Source organism: Sciurus carolinensis, chromosome 11 (genome assembly GCF_902686445.1).
Source record: "Sciurus carolinensis chromosome 11, mSciCar1.2, whole genome shotgun sequence".
In the NCBI taxonomy this organism is placed as follows: Eukaryota; Metazoa; Chordata; class Mammalia; order Rodentia; family Sciuridae; genus Sciurus; species Sciurus carolinensis.
Window position 1 is genome coordinate 111,290,208 of NC_062223.1, and position 25,243 is coordinate 111,315,450.

Sequence of the window (25,243 nt, forward strand, 5' to 3'; positions counted from 1 at the left end):
ATTAGTAACGTATTCAGCAAGCCAACAACTAAAGTGAACTACAACGTAACCAATGATTTGCCTATCACAACATATGGAGGCATCAACTTAAGACTGCAGTTATTTTTCTGTGAGTCTAGTTACTAGGCAGTGTAGTTAGCTGATTGCTAATAGTACCAATCACTAACCACACGGCCAGGTAAAAAGATTGGGATTCATCCAAATGAGCTGCCTGTGCAACGTCAATGTGTTTGAAGGAGAGGTCTATTGGAATATATTGGTATTGTCCATTGCCTACTCATGGGTTGCTCAACCAAGACAAATAACAATTAGCTGCTAAATATACAATATATGTAACGTATATGTATGTGTATTTCTTTTTCAATATTCCTCAGACTCAACCAAAATTATTTTAAATGTATTCAGCAGCAGTTTTTCCTTTAACTGGTTGATCTATTATATTGACTTGTGGTTATCAATCTTTGTACTACCTATGAGACTACATTGTTAGCCATATTTTGAAAAAATAAAGTGCCTGAAAGATGTAAATTGTGCATAATAATCATGTGTCCATTTCCTTTCCTCAGTTGGCTTTATGTCCATCTGCCATAGTAATCACAATTTTTCTATTGCTGAAAAGGTTAAATTGTTCCTAGATTCATAAAAATTTCCCAGAAAAGCTATTCACACTTGTTAATACTTTTATTAGGATAGATTAACAAAAATTTTCATTATTTTTCATGAAAGAACTAGGTCCACTCATTAGATATATCCCTCCTTTCCCCTAACTGCCCAGTCCAGGCCTCTATTTTCCATAGGCTAAAACTTTAGCTGCTAGCAGCCCTATTGAATTCTTCAACGCAGGTCTCAGAACTTCTGCAGTAGCAGGTGCTGAACCTCCACAATCTGGTCTGGGAGGAGAGACTGGGGTGATGGAGTCAAAAGAATTTAAAGTTTATTCAGATATCTTTTGGTGGGGTGGCGGGAGGAGGGTGGAGACTGCCAGAAGGTATATAAAAGGCTAAACTGCTCCCTCACTGACTCTGACAGGACAGGACGCATCCAAAAATGATGTTGTGGCTCCCACCTCGACTCCAAGTCTCCGCTGGTCCCAAAGCCTGAGATCATCGCAGAATCGGGCTTCAAATGGGCCACAAGGTTGCGCTGGACCCCAACACCTACGCAAGAAACTGAGAGCTTCGGGCGGGCGGTGGCTGGTACCAACTAGCCAGGTCCGCAGGGGCGGGGCTGAGGGAGGGGTGAGGGAGCTTGGTGAAGCGTCGTGAGTTGCCATGGAAATAAGGCCCTGCAGCAGCTCTAGTAGCGGACAGGAGTCCCACGAAATTTGTCCTCCGGGATTACTGGTGTTCGCCGGTTGCTCAGAACAAGATGCCAACCTAGCTAAACAGTTTTGGCTCGGGGCGTCGATGTATCCCACTAACGAATCGCAGCTGGTGCTGAGCAGAGGCAGCAGCCAGCGTCTGCCGGTGGCGCGGTCCACTAAGAGCTCCGTGGCTGGTGAGTAAAGTAGCGGCCTCCCAGAGGTAATCCCTCCTCTGCCATGACCAACGTGGAGGACATCAGATCCCCCTCCAGGAGAAACTTCCCAACCTAATACTAAAATAAAAATCATTTCAAATGTCTGAAGGGTACAAAACTAGTAAAGGGCATATGCAAATAACACATGTATAAGAAGTTCCTGAACCTTGCCAGAGATCCTTCCACCCTAAAAGGATCACTGGTATCACTATTACATCTAAAAATACATCTTAAGTGTCTCTTAAATTATGGCATCTGTTTGACAAACATATGGAACAATCTGAGGAAATGGTATATGTTGGCTAAAAGGATTTTAAGGATCCTAGTTTACATGAGTTCAAACTTCAAAGCCCTAGAGAAAGTTGAAAGGAAAGTCAACTTTAGGAATCAAGTTCACTGACCAGTAAGCCTTCTGTGAGGCCTAGGATGTGAAAACTGTTATTATGCAGTATTTATAGGTATAGAAAATTTAGATACCTTTCATGTTGTGGTCGTTTCCAATAATTTCTTTACTTCCCTTTGTATTTTTTAGACAAAAGTCACTTCCAGTCTTTTCCCTTTGAGTCTAAGAGTAAGTACAAAGTTTAATGCTTTTCAACATCTGGAATGCCCAGGTACTTCAAAAAATAGGTAATAAATACAAGGGTACAACTTTACATTTTGGCATAACTTTCTGAATTGCATACCTAAGACCCTGCCTCAGGGACCACACTATTTTTGTAGAAAGCAATGCCTAAATATCTACAACAAATTGAATAGAAATGTAGAACCTGGAATATCTTCTACAGATATATTCTCTTTAGAGACCCTCTCTTACCCTGACTCAGGCTTACTCATCACCTAAAGAGATTAGAGCTTCCCTGAAGTCATAGCTAATTAAGCTGTTCTTCAGTTATTTATGAATCTGGTCATACAGTATTAAGACGTATTATATGTCTGTGTAAACTTTCCTACTCTTTTAGCCCTTATCTAGTTTTATATCAATGTTCTTGTAAAATCATGATAAAATTATTTCATATTGAATTTGACTTTATTTCCTCTAGAGGATACAGATTTCATTGCTAACATCCTGAAGATTCAGGAATCGGAGGAGAAAATAAAATATCTACAAAAGGTAAGCCAGTATTGCATGTCATATGATTCCATGCTATTTCTAAATACTCCTCATTATTCTTTTATATTTATTTATTAATTTTTGGTGCTGGAGCTATTCTTTTTAAACATACACATATAAAATTTGCTACTTCTGGTGTTTCATCTTAGAAATGCCTTTATTAGAATTCTAATTGAAAATTAAGTCTATTAAATTTGGGCTATTCTGTCTCTGCAAAAGCCCAAAGATGTACAGGAACAACAGAATCAGAGAGAAATGAAGAAAGATAGACTCACACTTTTCAATAAGGCCCCAAACCATATACAATGTTCTAAGTACAGAAATACTGTTAAGAACAGGAAAAGTGAAACCATTTACTTTTTTTTTTGACAAGATTAAAAGTCTGTTCATGTTTAGTACAGATAGTTTTTTTCCAACTATTTTCTTTTTTTTATTGTAAACAAATGGGATACATCTTGTTTCTCTGGTTGTACATGAAGTAGAGGCATACCATTTGTGTAACCATACATTTACATAGGGTAATGGTGTTTGATTCATTCTGTTATTTTTTCCTTCCACCCCACCCCTCCCACCCCTCTTTTTCCTCTATACAGTCCCTCCTTCCTCCATTCTTGCCTCCCTCCCATCCCCCATTATGTATCATTATCTGCTTATCAGCGAGATAATTCGTCCTTTGGTTTTTTTGAGATTGACTTATCTCACTTAGCATGATTCTCCAATTTCATCCATTTGCCTGCAAATGTCATAATTTTATTATTCTTTATGACTGAGTAATATTCCATTGTGTATATATATATATATATTATATCAGTTTCTTTATTATTCTTTATGACTGAGTAATATCAGTTTCTTTATCTGTTCATCAATTGAAGGGCATCTAGGATGGTTCCACAATCTGGCTATTGTGAATTGAGCAGCTATGAACATTGATGTGGCTGCATCACTGTAGTATGCTGATTTTAAGTCCTTTGGGTATAGGCCAAGGAGTGGGATAGCTGGGTCAAAAGTAGCAGGATATAAGATCAATGCTCATAAATCTAATGCATTTTTATACATAAGTGATGAATCATCAGAAAGAGAAGTTAGGAAAACTACCTCATTCACAATAGCCTCGAAAAAAATAAAATACTTGGGAATCAATCTCACAAAAGAGGTGAAAGACCTCTACAATGAGAAATACAGAACACTAAAGAAAGAAATTAAAGAAAACCTTAGAAGATGAAAAGATCTCCCATGTTCTTGGATAAGCAGAATTAATATTGTCAAAATGGCCATACTACCAAAAGTGCTATACAGATTCAATGCAATTCCAATTAAAATCCCAATGATGTACCTTACAGAAATAGAGCAAGCAATCATGAAATTCATCTGGAAGAATAAGAAACCCAGAATAGCTAAAGCAATCCTTAGCAGGAAGAGTGAAGCAGGGGGTATCACAATACCAGAACTTCAACTATACTACAAAAGCAATAGTAACAAAAATGGCATGGTATTGGCCCCAAAATAGACAGGTAGATCAATGATACAGAATAGAGGACATGGAAACAAACCCAAATAAATACAGTTTTCTCATACTAGACAATGGTGCCAAAAACATGCAATGAAGAAAAGATAGCTTCTTCAACAAATGATGCTGGGGAAACTGGAAAGCCATATGCAGCAGAATGAAACTAAACCCCTATCTCTCACCCTGCACAAAACTCAACTCACAATGGATCAAGGACCTTGGAATTGGACCAGAGACCCTGCATCTCATAGAAGAAAAAGTAAGTCCAAATTTTCACATGTCGGCTTAGGATCAGACTTCCTTAACAGGACTCCCATACCACAAGAAATAAAAGCAAGAATCAATAACTGGGATAGATTCAAACTAAAAAGCTTTCTCTCAGCAAAGGAAACTATCAGCAATGTGAAGAGAGAGCCTACAGAGTGGGAGAAAATCTTTGCCACTCATACTTTAGATAGAGCACTAATTTCCAGAATATATAAAGAACTCAAAAAACTCTACACCAAGAATACAAATAACCCAATCAACAAATGGGCTAAGGAAATGAACAGACACTTCACAGAAGATCTACAAACAATCAACAGATATATGAAAAAATGTTCAACATCTCTACTAATAAGAGAAATGCAAATCAAAACTACCCTAAGATTCCATTTCAATCATCAAGAATACAACCATTAACTCTTTGAATGTGTCAAAATCATATGGTCACAGGAATGAGTCTGTCACCTAGACCTGTTTTGACTAAAGACTGAAATTAAACACATTGGTGTAGTCAAATCAACTGAGCACAAGTCTCTTTTTGGCAACATTCCTTGTTTGCTTTTCATAATACAGGCATAGCCTCTAACCCAGCAATTAATGCAGTGATTTATAGCAACATTTTTGTTTGATTCATGGGTAAATTCTATTTCTGAAACAGTTCCTGTACTATGAAAGCAAAGATAGAAGATTTGTTTTGGTCTGATGTCTTTAATCACTGGACATATTGACAAACTCTGAAGGCTGTATCGGGAATTCTACATAAATTACAAAACAACATATTTGAGTTTGCTGATTACAATTCACTTTGTTGACTACTGGTGATTCCTTCAAACAAATTAGGTGATTACCAATAGTGAGTCAGCATTTTCTTCTCTTCTTAGAATATTATGTACTATATATTTAAACCAAAACTTTATGGAGATTTTAAAAAGGCTTACTTCCAGAGAATTAAAAATCATTTAAAGTCCACTTCTTTAGTACTTTTGGAATTCAGTTTTCACTGCATTTCATTGTAGGAAGGGATTAGAAATGAAAATTTAAATACAAACTATTAATCAATTTTATAAGATTTTGTCAAACAAGATGATGTGAGTTACAGGTGGCTATAATAACTAATGAACTGTGGTCATCCAGATGCAGTGGCAAATGCTTGTAATTCCAGCAACCTAGGAGACTGAGGCAGGAGGATAAAAAGTTGGAGGCCAGCCTCAACTTAGTGAGACCCTAAGCAACTTAGTGAAATTCTGTCTGAAAATAAAAAATAAAAAGTTCTGGGGATGTAGCTCACGGAAAAGCACCTCTGGGTTCAATCCCCAGCACACATACACACACACACACACTAGTGGACTGTGATATTAATAATCTTACAACTGGTTTCCTTACCTTGGGTCCTTCTATTAATTTATTAACTACTCACTTAATTCCACAGATATTTATTGAGAGCTTCAATGTGCAAGTGCTATACTAGATGCTGGAATGCAAAGATAAGATGTGGGTCCTGATTTCAAAGAGCATTCAGTCTGGTGGGGGAGATAGTCAGTTAAAGTAATTTTGATCTATTATATATATATATATATATATATATATATATATATATATATATATACACACACACACATATATGCTTATAATGTTATAAGAACACATTGGAGGACATCAGAATCAAGCATATGGGATCAAGAACCCTTCCCAAAATCACTTAGTTTTGAAGGATGTATTTTTGAATGATGTAGTGTTTGGCAATCCTCCAGGATGAACTAATTATCTTCCTAAAATCCAGACTCTGCCCCACCCCACCCCATGGCTTCCCATTTCCTACAGGATCAAGACCTAACTTCTCAGCATGTTCTAGTCCCTTTCTGACCTGACCATAACATACTTCTATCTCTCTCCCTCTTCCCATATGTCCCCTACACACACTCCATGTAGTTTGTCCCCAACTATTTAGTACAAGGCATTCTCTTTACCCCACCCATATGCCACTGAAATGATCAATAAGTAAAATATATCTTGGCTATGCTTAAATATGCACAATATATGCCAAATTGTACATTAAACTAAGGAGTCTTATGATGCAATAGAGAAAATTATTCTATTTGCTGAAAGTAGAAGATAAGGGGCCTAACAAAACGTTAAGACAGCAGGAAAGAAAGCTAATATTAACTACACTGTGCTTTCTAAGTATATAGAAAGAATTAATAATATAATATGGTATAATATGCTGGTTTAGTATACAGTATGGTTCAGTACACTGTGTTAATCAGCTTTCCATTACTGTAACAAAATACCTGAGATAATCAACTTCAAAATAAGAAATATTTATTTTGGCTCACAGTTTTGGAGGTTTCAGTCCATGATTGGTTGGCTCCATTGGTTTTGGGCCTGTGGCAAAGTAGTACATCATAGAACAAGTGCCTAGGGAAGGAAGCTGATTACCTCCTACCTGGTTGCAAAAGAGAGAGATAGGAAGAGACTGGGGTCCCACAGTCCCCTTTAAGGACATGGCCCCAGTGGCCTAAAACCTCACACTTGGCCCCATCTCTTAAAGTTTCCACCATGTGCCAGGTATGGTGTTGCACACCTGTAATCCCAGTGGCTTAGGAGGCTGAGGCAGGAGGATCACAAGTTCAAAGCCAGCCTCAGCAACTTAGTGAGGCCTTGAGCAACTTAGCAAAACCATGTTTCAAAATAAATAAAAAGGGCTGATGGATGTGGTTCAGTGGTTAAGCACTGGTACCAAAATAATAATAATAATAATAATAATAAGTTCACCACAGTCCAATAGCATCATGGGCTAGGGACCAAACCTTTAACACGTGATCCCTATGGGAATATCCCAGATCAAAAATTATTCAAACACCATGGTGCAAAAGGGCAACCAGGAGAATCTTGCAAAAACTACATGTTTTTATAGTTATCTTGAGGTATTATTGTGATGTAGTTTTAATAAAAACCAACTTGCTCTATCGAGATTCTGTGCTATAAACTAAGCTAAGCAGTTTATGTGTATGCTCATATGCTCCTTAAAAATAGCCCCTCATGATTATTACCATTTGACCAAACAAAGGTTGAGTGATTTTCCAGAGTTCCTTTAACTGATAAGTGGCAGAGCCTGGATTCAAAACCCAGTATCCTAACTCTAAAACCTTCGAAATAACCCCATAACAGACTCACTGTATCATAATGATTGTTAACCATGGCATTGTTCAGGTATATTGCCCAAAATTCTAAAATTCTCAAAACTATGGTACGAATACACCAAGTGTGAGAAACACCACTTCCAGCCTGTGGGACTGTAAGCTGTGTTTTCAACCTGTGGAGCACCTCTGTGTCTCTGCCTAACACGCTTTCCCCACTTACCTCCAAGACCCAGCTCCAGTGCCAGCTTCTGAAAGGCCTTCCCAGAGGTTACCCAGAGACTGACAGAATGAATGGCTCTCTTCTCTGGGCACCCCTGGCAAGTCACAGATCCTCTCTTAGTGCCTTGACAGTCTCTGATTCATATCCTAGGTAATTGTGTGTATTTCTGTTTCCTGCTAGATTACAAGCACCACAGTGTAGTGGGCTTCAGAGACAGCAAGGTGAGTTTAGTGCCTAACTCTGCCGTTTACTATTTGCATGACCTTGAGCGATCTATCTAATCCTTGTAATGCTCAGCTTCCTCAAATATAAAAGGAGAAATGATAAAAAGTATCCACTTCATCCAGTTGATGTGAGATATGTAAAGCACCTGACCATAGTTTGTCCCAACAAATGCCCTCTGTGAGAGCAGAGAAGCGTGTCTTATTTGCTCAACCCAGGGCCTTTCTGTTTATTGAAACTCAAAAAAAATTTGTTGATTAAATAAATGAATTCATAATTTCAACTAATTAATGTTCTATACTGTGTGCGAGAGAGAAAGAGAGAGAGAGATTAAACCCAGGGCCTCATGCACTTGAGGCACATACGAATGGTATGAATACACCAAGTGTATATACCACTGAGCTACACCCCCAGTCCTGTATTATTTCAATTTTGTTTAGCCTTTTCAACATAGATTTATCTAGCAAGTTTTTCTAGGTTTTCTAGGAATGCTGCCAAAATCTAATGTGTTAGCATATCTCCCCTCTTCTCAATTTTCTTTTGTCTCATGGGTCTGAATATGATGGGAGAAAATGTAATTCCCTTAATAATTGAAACTGAGTCTACTTTTTGATACCACTGTTTTTCTCAGTCTGTATAGTCTCTCTACATTGCTGCCCCCACCATCTTATAATTTTTAGTCTGATGATATAAAATAAGTGGGGGGATGGGAAAATATCTTTTTAACTAATAAACCATTTATAATGATCTCTTTAATAAAATCTTCTCTCTTAAAGGTGTATCCATCCTCTTTCTCCTTAAAATTCATGAAAATCTAGAAATTTATTTTCCATCTTTCCTGAAAGTGCATTTATAGCCCTCTTTCCCTAACAGATATTGATTTTTCAGTTGTTAAAGTTTTTTTAAACTTTAATGTTATTCTCCATTTTAGAATGTTATCCAGGTATACATTATAAATGCTTTTGGTTAGTGAACAAAATGCTATTAATCACAACTACTATTTCTATGATGGATATCCATGGCAGGAAATCAAAAACAATTGAGTCTGTCAAGATTAAATGCCTTACTGTATCCATAAAGGAAACCTTATAGCACTATACTAGACCATTATTCTTCCTTTGAGAGTTCTAAAGTAGTCTGAAAACATTATAATAAATGAATAGTCAGCTAATTCTTTGAAATCATAAAACTAATTTTCTTTTCAGTTTTGCCACCTTTAAGAAAGCTCTTTAGCTGATTATCCCTTTATGAAAAGAATTATAAATAATTCATTTTCTGGGAGAAGGAAAAAGAGGTCAGAGTTTTTAAGACTTATTAAGTATTATATATATAATATTTGGAAATGTCCACCTGGAATCAAAATTTTAACATGAGTGAATAGAAAACCAAGGTTTTTACAATGAAATATGCAGTCTGCAGAACAGCATCTCAGATAAGCTCTTTACTGGGAATGGGTTTTTAGTCTATTCCATTACACATTCTTTACAACCAATACTGACATAGAATAAGACTTCCTCAAAAATCTGCTGTACAACACTTCTTGTACCAGAAACAAGTCATGTCATGATGACATTTTTCTTAGAATTTTCATAAATGCGTATTTTTAGCTACTGAGGCATGAAAGTAGAAAACTCCTGTTTTTAAAACAGGACTGGAGATTGAACTCAGGGATACTGTATCACTGAGCCATATTCCCAGCCCTTTTTTATTTTTGATTTTGAGGCAAAGTCTCTCTAAGTTGCTGAGGTTGGCCTCAAACTTGCAATCCTCCTGCCTCAGCCTCTGGAGTAACTAGGACTATAGGTTTGTATCACTACACCCAGCTGGAAAACTTTTTAACATTATTATTCAATTATCATTATGTCAGTTTCTAAGAGCCAAAGTAGAAATGTATGGAATTTCCTTCATGTCATTGCCAGGACGGAAAAAATCCCCCTTTGCATCAAATTGATAGATCAAACTAATTAGCTTCTTAGACAAATCTAAATATTCCCTGCAACAGCATTACCTGACATTTTGTTATGCTGCCCTAACATAATATTTATAAAATTCCTTTTACCCCATAAACAGAATACCAACATAAAGTGCCAATTCCTCCTTCAGCAATAAACAAGAGATAATTTGATCACCGAATTCTTGTTCCTGTTTCATCAAGGCATTTGACTGCAAGGATCATAAAAAGAGGCTGTGCAATTTATATATCAAGGAAATAATAAAATACTACATAAATGTGTTTTGCTCTTTTACATCATCTATAATACTACATTTTAAAAAAACTAATCTTGGAGGATATTTTCAGGTAACAGATGACATTTCTCCCTACTTTTCTTTATTAACATCTACAATCCATGAAAACATAGGGTAAGAATGAGATTTGGGATCAAAAAACTGAATTCGTTTGCCCTATTAAGACCCAGTCCCAGACTTATACAGGGCCATTTCCCAGATATATCTCTTCCTTTTTCCCCCAAAGATCTGCATACTTTATCTTCCAAACACTTCATCTTAAAAACAAAATGAAAATAGTTCAAACCATAAGGTACTATTGAAAAAGATCTCACATTAATTATCTGCTTATAAAACATAATCAAATGAAACTATTGAATTAAAAATGAAACTAAAAAGGGATTGCACATTTTTTAAATAAATATGAAACTATTGATTTGATTCCAGTTACAAGAAATCTTGTTATTCAGATTAGTAAATACTTACAAGTAATAGGACAAATCAAATAGAATTTATTGAAAAAGTAGAATTAGTCTTTGGATCGGGAAACTCAAATTATTATTATGACACACCTGAAATTAAAACCATAATCTTCGTCCTTTGTCTATATTGAAAGCAAGAAAAAGGTCCTTCAACAAATTATATTATAGGCACAAGATGACTTATGTATCTATACTTACTTCATCACTCTTTCATTTTCTGTGATCATGTACTTTAGTCACATGAAATATGGTCAGAAACACCCTTAAAAACTGAAGTAATACAGACATTTATCTATTATCTCTTGAGATTTTATAGTTCCCAAGTCACCATGTTGATAATATTATACATACTCATTATTCATAGATCCCATAGTTACAAATTTGCCTACTAGGTATGAATAGTGTTTTTGTGTTCATTTGTGGAGATGCCCTAAATGGCTGAAAAGTCTGAGTTGCCCAACACATGTCCCCAGTTGAGGTCAAACAGTGCTACACTCTGCCTGCATGTTTCAACTCATACTATAAACAATTGTCCTTTTGCTAACTAGTCCTTGGAGGGTGGTGGGGAGAGGATATTTTGGTGTTCAACATGGCCTCCACGTGCTGAAGTGCGGCTTAGTGTTCCTAAGTGCAAGGTCCGTCATGATGTGCCTTAATGGAGAAATGCATGCATCAGACAAGCTTTGTTCAGGCATGTGCTAGAGTGATGTTGGCCTTGAGTTCAATGTTGGTAAGTCAACAGTATATTTTAAAACACAAACACACATAAAACAGGGTTATGTGCTATTCCAATGTTGAAATGTGACTAGAGGCTGACAGGAACCTAAATCAGTATTCACTAATTCAGTGTTTGTGATGACTTTTTGTAACTATTGTAGATAATAAAAATCAACTGTCCTGAAAGTGATCATACCACAGTATAATATGCAGAGACTTTCAATATCTGTCTCCCTCCCCAGCCTCATCTACCACCATCCCTCTTTGTTTACAATTTATACCACAGCCAATTTGAACCACGTGCAGTTCCAAGAACCCACCAAGGTGTTCCATAACTCTGTGACATTGAACCTACAGTTTCTTTTCTAGAAATGCCTCTCTCCCATTTCTTCCACTACACAATACCACCTACTTATACTGCAAAACAGTTCAATCGTCACATTCAAGCCTTTTCCCACCCTCACATTTCCCTACTCTAATATAAATGCCCTTTTCTTTGTTTCCCTAGGACCTTGTGCTTCTCCTGTCATCATCCCTGAAACATAGTACAGTGGGGCAGTTCACGAATCTTTCCTGCAGGTTCTGTGTTCCTTAGGAGAAGGGCCATAGCTTTTTTAACTTTATAATCAAATTGGCAAATTGTAGGTGATCACTTAACTCACCAAAGAAATGTTTATGAATAAATGGATGTAACTTGTCTGGACCAGGATGCTGCATGATAGCCCCATTCTTTGAGCTAACTGTCATATTAGATATTCCCTTAATAGGCAAATAAACCAGAACAGGATTGACCGAAACCCAGAAGGCACAGGTGCTGAACATACTTGTGGTCAGTTATGCAAAAAGAATATTGGAGCAATAGACAAGAGTGGAAATACGCTATAGTCTATAGTTCACAGAAAAAAAGTCACCATACATGACTTTTTGAGCACTGTATCCTCTGAAGGAAGATCTCAGAAAAAGGCAATAGAAATTTAAGGGCATGCTGCCAAGGTTTAATAGCTGAAGAGAAATCTTGAAGAGAACTAGAATATAAGGTCAGGAGTTGAAAATAAGACAGGACCATTGTCCAAGAATATATGGAATTCTAGACAAGGAATTGGACATGGAAACAAGACAATATTCTTTATTCTGAAATTTTGAATCTCCATCATGTAGGCTTAGGACCAGACTTCCTTAACAAGACTCCCAAAGCGCAAGAAATCAAATTAAGAATCAATAAATGGGATGAATTCAAACTAAAAAGCTTTTTCTCAGCAAAGGATACAATCAATAATGTGAAAAGAGAGCCTACAGAGTGGGAGAAAATCTTTTCCACATGCACTTCAGATAGAGCACTAATCTCCAAAATTTATAAAGAATTTACAAAACTTTACACCAAAAGTACAAAGAACCCAATAAATAAATGAGCCAAGGAACCAGTCAGACAATTTATGGAAGAAGATATATAGATGATTAACAAATATATGAAAAAGTGTTCAACATCTCCAGTAATCAGATAAATGCAAATTAAAACAATTCTAAGATTTCAACTTGCTCCAATTAGAATGGTTATTATTAAGAACACAGGCAATAATAGGTGATGGCATGGATGTGGGGAAGAAGGCACACTTGTACATTGCTGGTGGAGTTGCAAATTGGTGCAGCCACTCTGGAAAGCAGTGTGGAGATTCCTCAGAAAACTTGGAGTGAACCCACCTTTTGACCCAGTTATCCCACTTCTAGGTTTATACCTAAAGGACTTAAAATCAGCATACTATAGTGATGCAGCCACATCAATGTTTATAGCAGCTCAATTCACAATAGTTAGATTGTGGAATCAACCTAGATGCCCTTCAACAGATGAATGGATAAAGAAACTGTGGTACATATACACAATGGAATATTATTCAGCCATAATGGCATATGGCATTTACTGGTAAATGGAAGGAATTGGAGAATATCATGCTAAGTGAAATAAGTCAATCCCAAAAAACCAAAGGCCAAATGTTTTCCCTGATAAGTGGATGATGATGCATAATGGGGGTGGGAGGGTGAGGAGTAAGAGAAGAATGGAGGAACTTTGAATTATGTAGAGGGGAATGAAGGGGGGGAGGGGCGGGGGCTTGAAAGATGGTGGAATGAGTCAGACATCATTACCCTATGTACATGTATGATTACACAAATGATGTGGATCTACATTGTGTACAACTATAGAAACAAGAAGTTGTGCCCCATTTGCGTACAGTAAATCAAAATCCAGTCTGTAAAAATAAAATAAAAATAAAGATGCCACTGAAGGGTTTTTATAGCAGGAATGACAATACCAGATTCACTTGAAAAAGATCCAAGAGTTTCATATGGAGAGCCTACCAAAGTGACCAGAACGGAAGGGAGAAGTTGGACTAGAGGCCATTGCAGTTATTCACTTGGGAGATGATCGTAGCTTGGATTAGGATGGTGACCATGGGGTGGGAATAAGTAAATTTGAGAGATATTTAAGAAGTAAAATAACAAGGACTTGGGTTATTAAATGGATATGGAAGGTGAGGCATAACAAAGTATTAAAGATAACTCATGGTTTTCTGGCTTGCATAAGAGGATGTTCAGTGCCCATTCTCTGAAATAAGGAGTATTAGATGAAGGTCAAGTGTTGGTTTTGAGGGGAAAAGGAATTAAAAGTTCACTTTAGACTTACAAAATTTGAGGTGCTCTAGGGATTAGCAAGTGGAGCTATCAAATAGACCTGTGAATATCTGGGCTAGAAAATCAGAGACTTATGGATCAAAGAGAAAGTTTGAGGGGCATTTGTGCCGGGAGTCCTCTACCCCCTCCTCCTCAAGCCCCTGTGGGCAGGACAGGAAACACATATCTGACAGATGAGGTCAGTCCATTCACTTATTCATCATGTCTGTGTAACTACCAAAATGATGAAAATCTTAGCCTCAGCAGTCTTGTTCACTAAGGACAAGCTTTGATAATTATTGCAGACTAAATGGTCAGCAGCATATAAATCAGTCATGTAGTGAGAGGTATCCTTAATATATGTATGGTTTATGAAATTTAAAAATATAATATTCACTTTATGCTTTTGTGTGTGTGTGTGTGTGTGTGTGTGTGTGTGTGTGATATACTGAACATATTGAACCCAGGGGCACTCTACCACTGAGCTACATTCCCAGCCCTTTGTATTTTTTATTTTGAGACAGGATCTCACAAAATTGCCTCAAACTTGTAATCCTCCACCTCAGCCTCCCTAGTAGCTGGGGATTATAAGTGTGTGCCACTGTGCCCAGCTTGTATTTTTCTTAATATTAAAATTCAAATTCTATTGCTCTTTTTATAAATATGTGCCTGTTAAAGCACTATTAAAAGCTTTTTTAACCACTCATGTATTTGCCACGATGCATTTGTGTGTGTGTGTGAATGTTTTAAAACAAGAACTACATTCTTCAGGCAATTATTACTGCCTTGCTATTTAAATACAGATAACATAACTAAGAATATATATCTAACAGAATGAATAACAGATAAATTCATACTTGTTTGAAATCTATGTTTAAGAAAAATTGTAGTGACTAATATGTTTTTCTCATTTTAATAAGTTGTTATTTTTCAAATGAAAATTATATATATGGCAGAGCTGGGAACTGAGCCAGGATCGAGCAGTTTCCAGTTGGTGTGAGAAGGTGCTTTCCTCTGCATCTTTTTCCTGCCAAGTCAGCATTCTTCCTCCCTCTGATTAATAATCCTCTATCATCTTCCATCCACTCCCATAGATTATTGCAATTAGGTCTACTTTCTAAAATCAGATTAGTACTGAAAAAAAGCCTTTTCACTGATTATTCAGCCTATCTTTAAAAGTGCATAGTAGATCATTTGAGATCCAAGAGTTCTGTATCTTATTACTATAGGAGATATAAATTTACTCTATGGCAGTTATATAATCTACATTATACGTTTCAGTTAAAAGATATAAGAATGGTAGTAAAATCAGTAAATTCATAGATGATGCATTCTGTTATCAAACTCAACAAGCTGGGAAGTGCCTGCTGCCTTTTGAAATCAAGCCCAAATATGAGGCTTTTTACCAATAAATAGTTTTACCCTAAGCCAATAATACTTCTTGCCTTCCTCAACACTGAATTTGTAACAAAGTGAAATGGAACCTACCAAGGATTAGAATTCCCCATAGAATAAGAACTGAAATTTCCTAGTGGCTCTGTAGGCAGTTAACTCTCAATCATTAGCCTAGAATTAAAAATTAAATTCTGGAACCTAAGGAAAATGAAAATTGTAAAATATTCACAATCTCCTTAAGGTATACAACGCTGGTTCTTCTAGGTTATATTCTAAATTGGGAGTGGAATTCCCATTTTATATTTATTCTAAACAAAAATACCATCACAAATATTTAGTCTACATTAAATAAGATCTTAGAAAGCTCATCAGTTTAAAATAGAACTATAATTCAACTATTTTTTACCTTTTAACTTTTTTTTTTTTTTTTGGTAAAGTGCTATGTGATACTATAATTTTGATCAAGGCTGACCTTAAACTAGATTAGCTCCCCCTGCTGTCTAGGTACATAGCACATATTTTCTGCTAGAAAATAAATTTTCTGTGAGAGAGCGAGAGAGCGAGAGAGAGAGACTATATTTGTTTTCTTCACAGCAATTAATCCTAATTCTTAATTTTTGGAATAAAGACTGAAGAAAGTAGTGCGCGTGTGTGTGTGCATGCATGTGCACACACACGTGCATGCACACGTACGTGTATCCCCAAATCTCTAGTATGTGTTTGAAGAAATGTAGCAAAGAAATCATAGGATATGGAGTCAAACAGAACTGGAAATGAGCTTGAATTCTTGGCTCTGCCAGTTAGTGATTAAGTGACCCTGAGGGGAAAATAAAGGTTCATTTTTATGTGTAAAGAGGTAATAATAATAATTTCAACCTCACTCTATTGTGACCATTAGATGAGATGACCTGTAAGGTCTGCCATCTAGAAGTTATTCAGTGAGGGTTGTTTTGTTGTTTTGTTTCTTTCAATCTTCTTCACTTTGTCTCATTCCTTATCTTTTTACCTCATAATTGAAAAATAAAATTTTAAAAGATGAAAAATAAGCTTCAGGATTAAATGGAAATGCTTTGACTAAAAGGGTAAATCTCAAAGAATGATGAATTACTAAAGCCACTCTCACCCAGGTGTCTACATCCTGATTAAAATATACAATCAAAGTTGGCTTGTCCCAACTATTAAAATGTCTCATAATATTTTCCTTAACCGTATCTTCAGGTATCACCTGCAAAAAGAAAAATTACCACTTAAGGTCTATTTTGAAATTTCAACCATGGAACAAAAATATGTGAGCAAAGCTAACTAACCCTTTGCAGGTAAATAAAAGGTAACAAAGTTTACCATAAGGTCTCTCTCTACAAGTATAGATGAAGAGGTATGCATCATGATAATTTTGAGAATATGAATCAGTGATTCTCAACCAGAACACTCCATAAAACCAACTAGGAAAGGAATATCTTCAACTATCCACACAACTCAATAGTTCTTGGAAACCTAAAGAAAGGCTTTCTTATGGAAGATAAATTACTGAAGCTAAAGCACTATTAGAAGTTGTGACTAATATCGCAGTTAGATAAGACAATCGAAGGCAAACCCAATTAACTAGCTAAATAGTGAATGAAATGAGTTGAGACGATAAAGATGCCCTATTATGTACAAGCACTATAGGCTTGGTTTGGTTTGCATATTTATTTTGTTTCTGTGTTTGGGTAGATTTGAACCACTTTGGTAAGTTATTTTTTCCTAGAAAATTTTCTATTTCCTGTACACTTTCAAATTTGTTGGTGTAGAGAGTACATAGTTTTAAATCATCTTTCTAAGCACTGCCATTGTTTGAGTTATTACCCTTTTAATTATTTGCATCTTTTTTTAAAGTGGTTAAGTCAAAGTATTATCTATTTTAACAGTCTTTTTAAAAAACCAACATTTGACTTTATTATTCTCTATCATATTTTTGCCATTATTTATAATTGATTTCTTGTTACTCCTTCCTTCAAATTTAGTTCCTTTTTTTAGATTTTTAAGTGGCTGTATTTTTTATTGTTTGTAAAAATGTAAACATACATTCTCACATATACCAAATACCTATTATTAAATTATTTATGTGTTGCCAATTTCAACATTAGGCAAGAAAGAATCTACAAATACTTTTTTCTTGATCTAAAAGGCAGTGTATTAGTTGTAATGATATTGGCTATGTTTAGCAATGATTCAGTCTACTTCTATTGTACTGCAGCATAACAAATTCATCTTAAAATGTGTCTAAAATGTAAAGAGCATTTTATCTTGCATAACAAAATAAAGTGAGTGGCATGTACTTCCATGACTGGTTAATTCAATAGTTCAGTGATTAATTTAGTGGTATTTTTCCTACAAATTTCCTTCCCTTTTTCCCTTCATTTATTAATTTTCCATTTTCTCTTTTCTGGCATATGCATTGAAACATACAGATATCCCTCGAAATTCTAATTTAGCTACATCTCATAAACTGTCTAGAATTTTCATTATTATTCTGTTTCAAGTATAAGTATAAATTTTTATAAATTCAAGTATAAATTTTTAAATTTCTGATTTCAAATGTTTCCTATAAATTATTTAGAAGTATGCTTTTTAATTTCCAAAGTATCGAGTCTTTTTTAAATTAACTGTTATTTATTTCTAACTTCATTATACTGAGAAAAGAAACATAGTTCTGTCTTCTACTAAATACAGTTTAAACAGAGGTATCTTTAGGCTGAAGTCTTCAGTTTGATCCCATTCATATAAGCTGCCCTCTATGCCCTGGTCCCCAGGACACACATCTGGATCCCATCAAGCCAGGCTCATCACCACCATCAAGTTTATTCCTACTTCTACATATACCTTTATTTTTAACTGACTGCTGTGTTCTTTTCATCTTAAAGATAATTTTTGTGTAACCCACTGCTTCTTATTTTGACTTTTTCCCTTTGGTGTATTATTTTTAAATCCTTAGAAATTTGTTTTGCTATCCCCTCAAGAATCTTCTTAGTTATTTTTTTTTGCCTTGTCTTTTGAGGGTTAGGGTTTTGGGTTTGTTTTTATTTTGTCTTGTCTTGTTTGTTTGTTTCTCTTGGGTCTCTTGCTCTCCTTTCTTCTCCTGCTAGGAGCCTAATTCTCTCATTCTCTCTCTCTCATTTAACTTTGTTTTCTCCATTTTTCTCCTCTTATAACTATCACCTACTACATCTCATCTGCATTTTCTCTCTTCACATTTTGAACACTGTAAACTCCCTTCTACCTTCCTATTACATTTTCTTTTCTCTTAATTAACTGTGTCTTTACCATCTTTTAAAACTAATTGGTTTACATAGCTTCTGCCCCCACCATTTATGTTGTTGCATTTATTACTGCTATGGATGATATAGTTGACAACTGCTGTTTGCTTAAATGCCAAATCTAGTACATGATTACTTGTTGTTTTTGCTGTTGAAATTTGCTGACACCATTTCTGTTTGTTTGTGGTTATTAACATTGTAGATAGCATAATAGAAAACAGTTATTTATTTTGACTTTGTATATTACTTGCATTGGTTGTCACTATTGTTTGTTTCCCCATATTCTGTGAAGTGCTAGGAATCTACAGGGTTTCATGTACATGAATAGGCAGAATTAATATTGTCGAAAAGCAATATAAAGATTCAGTGCAGTTCTGTCCCAATAACATTCTTCACAGAACTAGAAAAACAGTCCTAAAATTCATTTCAAAGAATAAAAGCCCCATAATAGCAAAAGTAATTCTTAACCGAAAAAGCAATACTGGAGGCATCACAATACCTGACTTCAAATTATAATACAGAGATATTGTAACAAAAACTGCATGGTACTGCCATAAAAACAGACATGTAGACCAATGGTACAGAGACTTAGAAACAAACCTACATATTTACGGTTATCCAATCCTTGACAAAAACATACATTAGAAAATTTTAAAAATGGAGCTGGGAAAACTGGTTATCCATATGTAAAAGAATGAGCCTAGACTCTTATCTCTCATCCTGCACAAAAAATCAACTCAAAATGAATCAAAGACTTAGGAATTAGACCAGATACTATGCAACTCCTAGAGGAAAACATAGGGCCAACACTCCAGAATGTAGGCACAGGCAATTACTTTCTCAAGAATACCACTAAAGCTCAGGAAATAATGTCAGGAGTTAATAAATCAGATGGCATTAAATTAAAAAACTTCTCCACAACAAAGTAAACAAGACAGTAAAGAGAGAATGGGAAAAAATTCTTTGCTGGCTACTTTTTTGATGAATTATTAATATCTAGAATATACAAAGCACCAAAACTTGACACTTAAAAAACAAATAACCCAATTAATAAATGGGAAAACAAACACTTCCCAAAAAGAAGGAATACAAATGGTCTACAAATATATGAAAAAAATGTTCAACATCATGAGCAATTAGGGAAATGCAAATCAAAACTACACTGAGATTGCATCTCACACCAGTCAGATTGGCAGTCAGCAAGAACACAATAATAAAACCTGGAGAGGATGTGGAGAAAAAGAAACACTTTTACAATGTTGGCAGGATTGTAAATTAGTACAACCACTATGGAAATCACTATGATGGTTCCTCAAAAGACTAGGATAGAACAACCATATGACCCAGCTATATCACTGCTCAGTATTTATCCTAAAAATTAAAGTCATCATACTACAGCCATACATGCATACCCATGTTTATAGCAGCACAATTCACAAAACTCTGGAACCAGCCTACATGTCCATCAACAGATGAATGGATAAGGAAAATGTGGTATATATACACAATGGGGTTAGATTCAGCCATAAAGAAAAATGAAATTATGTCATTTGCAGGAAAATAGATGAAACTTGAGAACATCATGTTAAACCAAATAAGCCAAACTCAGAAGGTCAAGGGTCATATGTTTTCTTTCATATTTGGAAGCTAGAGAGGTAAAGGAAAGAAAAGTAGGGGGATCTCATGAAAATTGAAGGGAGATCAACAGAGGAAAGGGACCAGAGGAGGGAGAGAAGGGAGAAAAAGGAGAAATACTAGGGAATGATATTAGCCAAATTATATTGTGTGCATGTACAAATATGTAACAACAAATTCCACTGTTAGGTACAAATACAAGGCACCAATAAAAATATGTGGATTAAAAAAATATTCTCCCAAATTTTTATGTTTTACATTTTAAAGCTTATATTAAGATTTTATATTTAGAAGTGGATTTGTGCAAATATTAGTTCTTTTATGTACTTTTCCCCACATTTTCTAATGTTTGTACCATTAACATATTTTGCATTCATATTCAATGGAATTTTAGACTTTTAATATTCCCATTTGAATTAATGTATTTCCTCCAGTACTTCTTAGTCTATTTTCTTCATGTTTTTTTCCTCTCAGAACATGTTCCACTTATCATATAATAATACTTTTTTTTTGAGAACTAACTAGATATTATGTACATTGTAAGTGCTTTGCTCACATTCTTTGTTAATCCCCATATCAACTTTTAAAGGCACCAATTACTCCCAATTTAACAGATGAGGAATTCAAACGTGAAACATGTTAAGTGACCTTTTCAAGGTTGCACAGCTTAAAGACAGGAGACAAAGTTTGAACCTGGATCAATCTAACAGCATAGCCCAGGTGCCACACTGCTTTACCATATTGGTTTCAAGTGCTTCTTGATTCTCTGTGTGTTGGAATGATTGCCAGGCAACTGAGCAAAAGCTAATTTTGGAATCAACCCAATACTCTTTTAAGACATCCTTAAAATTAAATTCAATAATTCAGCTTTTATACTATGGTGGACAAGAGAACATTTCTCTGTAATATACATAGGTAATTACAGAAATAAACAGTGCCTCATGGTGTTTGTTTTTGGGTACTGGGCATTGAACTCAGAGGCACTCAACAATTGAGCCACATCCCCAGTATATTTGTATTTTATTTAGAGACAAGGGGGTCTCACTGAGTTGTTTAGCACCTCACTTTTCCTGAGGCTGACTTTGAACTCATGATCCTCCTGCTTCGGACTCCCATGCTGCTGGGATTACAGGCTTGCCCTTGATGAGTGTTTCAGTCACAAAATTTTAATCATAACCCAAGGAAGAAATGCAATTTTCATATGAGAAACAAACCTTAAGAAGAAAGGATCTTGCTTTTAATCTGGTGTTTATTCAAAGCTCTTTTTTTTCAATAACTGAAGATTAATTGGAGAGATGCTTATAGTACATTGAAGAAATTTCAGAGAAATTTGCATTGCATATTTAACAGCAAACAGTATCTTAGATATTCCTCCTTGTTTTCCTTTCCTCTCTTTAACTGTATTTACCAACTAACCATAGGTCAGAATTCCTCCATGCCTATACACAGATGGTAGATAATCCATCCTCTTTTTTTTTCCATTCTTTTCAACACTTTGAAATAATTAAAAGAAAATTTTTCTCTCATTATAATAATGTTATAATAGCTACCTTTTATCAAATGCCTACAATATGCCATGCATCATATTAAGCAAGTTTGTATTATTTCCAGTACTCACTGCATTCCTCATAGAGGAGAAATACAAGACTCAGAGAAGTAGTTCTCTGATTTTACCCAAGATCATAAACCTCCAACCTACATGTTAGTGATTACAGTTAGAGAAAAGGAGGAACCAGGAGGTATAGTTAAGATCATATTTACCATTAATCACACAGCAGAATTGGAATCCAAGCCCAAATGTATTCGACCCCACTAACTGATGTTGCCACTGACTCTGAAAAGCCAAAAAGAGAGAATAAAGTAATCTAACTGTTGAAGTGACACAAATATTCATTAACCACCTATGAAACATAAATTTATATATTATTATATAATTTCCTCATTTCCTGGAATCAATTTTATCCTATAATTTATTTTTTTCAGAAGTAGTATAAATATAGATAATATAAATAAAATGTATAAATATAAGTAAATAGAAAATATTAAGATATTATAAGTACATATTATGATTCATTTAGATTATTTTAAGAATTAATTAAATGATCAAAATGTCTTATAAATAGAAACTTCCCTTAATGAATACAACCAAAACCACTGTGATTAGGAATGATAATTTTTTTGTTATGATTAAATTAACAAGTAAATTATTTGTCCCTACTAACAATGTAAATCGTAAGAATTTTTCTCTTCCCACTGACTAGTATTTGGCTTTCCTGACAGATTTTTTAGAATAATCCACAACATCTTTGTTCAGATGACACAGTTGTTTACTGTAGTCTTGTTATTCATTCCCAGGAAACATGTCCAGGAAGCAGAAATCAAATCACATTTGAAATCTTTGTTTCTAGCATTATATTATAAAACTTATTATGGACGAAAATCCATTGTAATAAAAAAGGGTTTGAAGTCCAAAGGGGAAAATGAATGAATATATTTTCATTCTACTTTTATTTTTGAGTCCTGTAACTAAATATTTGTCCTTTATGTTGGAAGTATATGTAAGCATACTTTACATATACTTTTTATATATAATATACTTTATATATATATGTAAATATACTTATATAAATATACTGACAATATAATTTGCCTATGACTTCCCAGTAGTTATACAGACAGTAACCATATGTTGGTGTTCATGGAAGACTTTAAGAACTAAATTTACCTATTGTTTAATTTCATCTTTTAAAACTTTTCTTCACTTGGCTAATAATTGTGTACTAGTAAAATATTCCATTCATACTTCATGACTCAATTCAATTCAACAAAAATTCATTACACATCACAGACTAGGCATTGCTGAGTTCTAAGGAAAGATAAAAAGATGAGTAAGATTCTGAAAGAGACACATAGCAACTAAGAAATAAAGCAGGAAGAGTAAGATCAATACCATAACCAAGGTACAAAATGCTATGTAATCATAGTATGGGAGCAATTAATTCCAGTTGAGTACACTTGTAATGGAAAAATTGGAAAAGAAACTAACATTAAATACCTACAATGAAAATATCTTTATTGATAGACATTATTCAATCTGTAACAAGTTGACAGGTATTGTGAAACTTAGTTTTCAAAAGTACTCTTAATTTTTTCCCTTCAGTAACTGCAATACATGAAACCTAAAATTTAAGTACAAAAGTAGAAATCCTCTCCCAAAACAAATAAAATTAAAACTTTGTAGGCTCATAAAAAGCAAGATCCATACAACTTGAACAAAATGAGGCAAAGCCCTAGACCCTTACTTTCAAGTGTTTCAGTGGATCATTCCTGATGTTTTTAGTCTCTTTTGCAGTTTAGCCTTGAGGACTTAGGGAATCACACTGAGCAATTAGCAATGCAGCAGATTGTCAGGTTTTGCACATGTGCGCGCGCACACACACACACACACACACACACACGCAGTCTTTCCTCTGTCTCAAAAGGTTTCTTCCCTATCTTTCCATCATCATCTGGGGCATCTTCTCTTTGTACCCACCCCCAATCCTTACACAATCTAGTCTGAATACAGTTCAGGAGATTATCATTCTCTAATTGCACCCTATACTAAACTCATCATGGGGCATTTGAAACCATTTATTGTCTTTTTCACCACAAGTCTAAGACACCTTGCAGGCAGAAATTGTGTTTAATTAGGCCACAGCATGGCAATGTCACATCAGAAGTGCCTATTATATGTGGAAATATGTTTTCTAAAAAAGATTTATTGAAATCTTAACCTTCAGCACCTCAGAATTGTGATCTGATATGAAAATAGAGTTGTTTCAGATTAAATTAGTTAAGATGAGGTCATATTGGTGTAGGGGTTTTGCCTGAAATAGGGTGGGCTCATACTCTGTATGACTGGAGTCCTCCTAAGAAGACAGCCATGTGAAGACAGAATCACAAGAGAGAAGGCACAGCTGGAATTAAGTAAACCAAGGAATATCACAGATTACCAGCAACCACCAAAAACTAAAAAGAAGTTCCACAGGTCTCAGAGAGAACATGACCCTATGCATCCTCCAGTACTGTAAAACAATAAATGTTGTTTTAAGTCACTCTGTTACTTTGCTAAAGCAGCTGTGGGAAAACAGCCCAGTAATCAATAAATTTGGATGAATAGGTGGCTTCAAATTTTTCCCTGCTGTGAAAAATTCTGTGCCTTATTCTTATTTCCTCTAGCCTTGGTCTAAACTGTATTTCTTTTTACCTGTATTTGCCTATTTTATAGTCTATATGTTCATAAATCTTCATCCCTGCACTAAATTTGATTTTTACACTTAGAAAAACTTACCTGCAGATGTGCATTTCTTGACAACTAACACAGAGAAAGGAGAGATGCTAGAATAAGGCTTTGTTCCCATATGCAAGCAACTAAGAAGAGAGCCGAAGAGCCTTTTTTTCTTTTATCTTAACAGGTTGGCAGAATTTTTTTAATTGAATCATTACTATACATTGGATTCATTATGCCATATTCATTCATGTAACATAATTGATTAAACTCATTCCCCAGTATCTTCCCTTTCTCTTCCCTCCTCCCTTCCCTCCAATCTGCTTGTTCTGCTGATTTCCTTTCTATTACTATTATTATTAATTAGTGCATTTTTCCTAGATATATATGGGAGGATTCAATGTTGTATATTTTTACTTGGACAGAGGATAATTCGGTAGATTTTATTCCCCATCTTTACCTTAGACTTAGGTCGTGGTGTGCTGTTTTGAGTTTGTTGATCCTGTTGTCTTGGTGCCAGTTAGTGGCAATTTAGTATGGTGGTCAATAGCTTAGACATTGTCACATGGGCTG

The 25,243-nt window shown here is 35.2% G+C and overlaps 1 protein-coding gene across 1 annotated transcript in view; it reads left to right on the forward strand.

Annotated features, from left to right (window-relative positions):
• The first annotated feature begins 1,232 nt into the window (after window positions 1-1,232).
• Window positions 1,233-25,243, forward strand: part of Hoatz (HOATZ cilia and flagella associated protein) — a 28,150-nt gene continuing 4,139 nt past the window's right edge. The window contains exons 1-3 of the mRNA XM_047517928.1: window positions 1,233-1,497; window positions 2,051-2,089; window positions 2,562-2,632. Coding sequence (XP_047373884.1) covers window positions 1,272-1,497; window positions 2,051-2,089; window positions 2,562-2,632 — 336 coding nt within the window. The 5' untranslated portion in view covers window positions 1,233-1,271. The remainder of the gene's footprint in view (window positions 1,498-2,050; window positions 2,090-2,561; window positions 2,633-25,243) is intronic.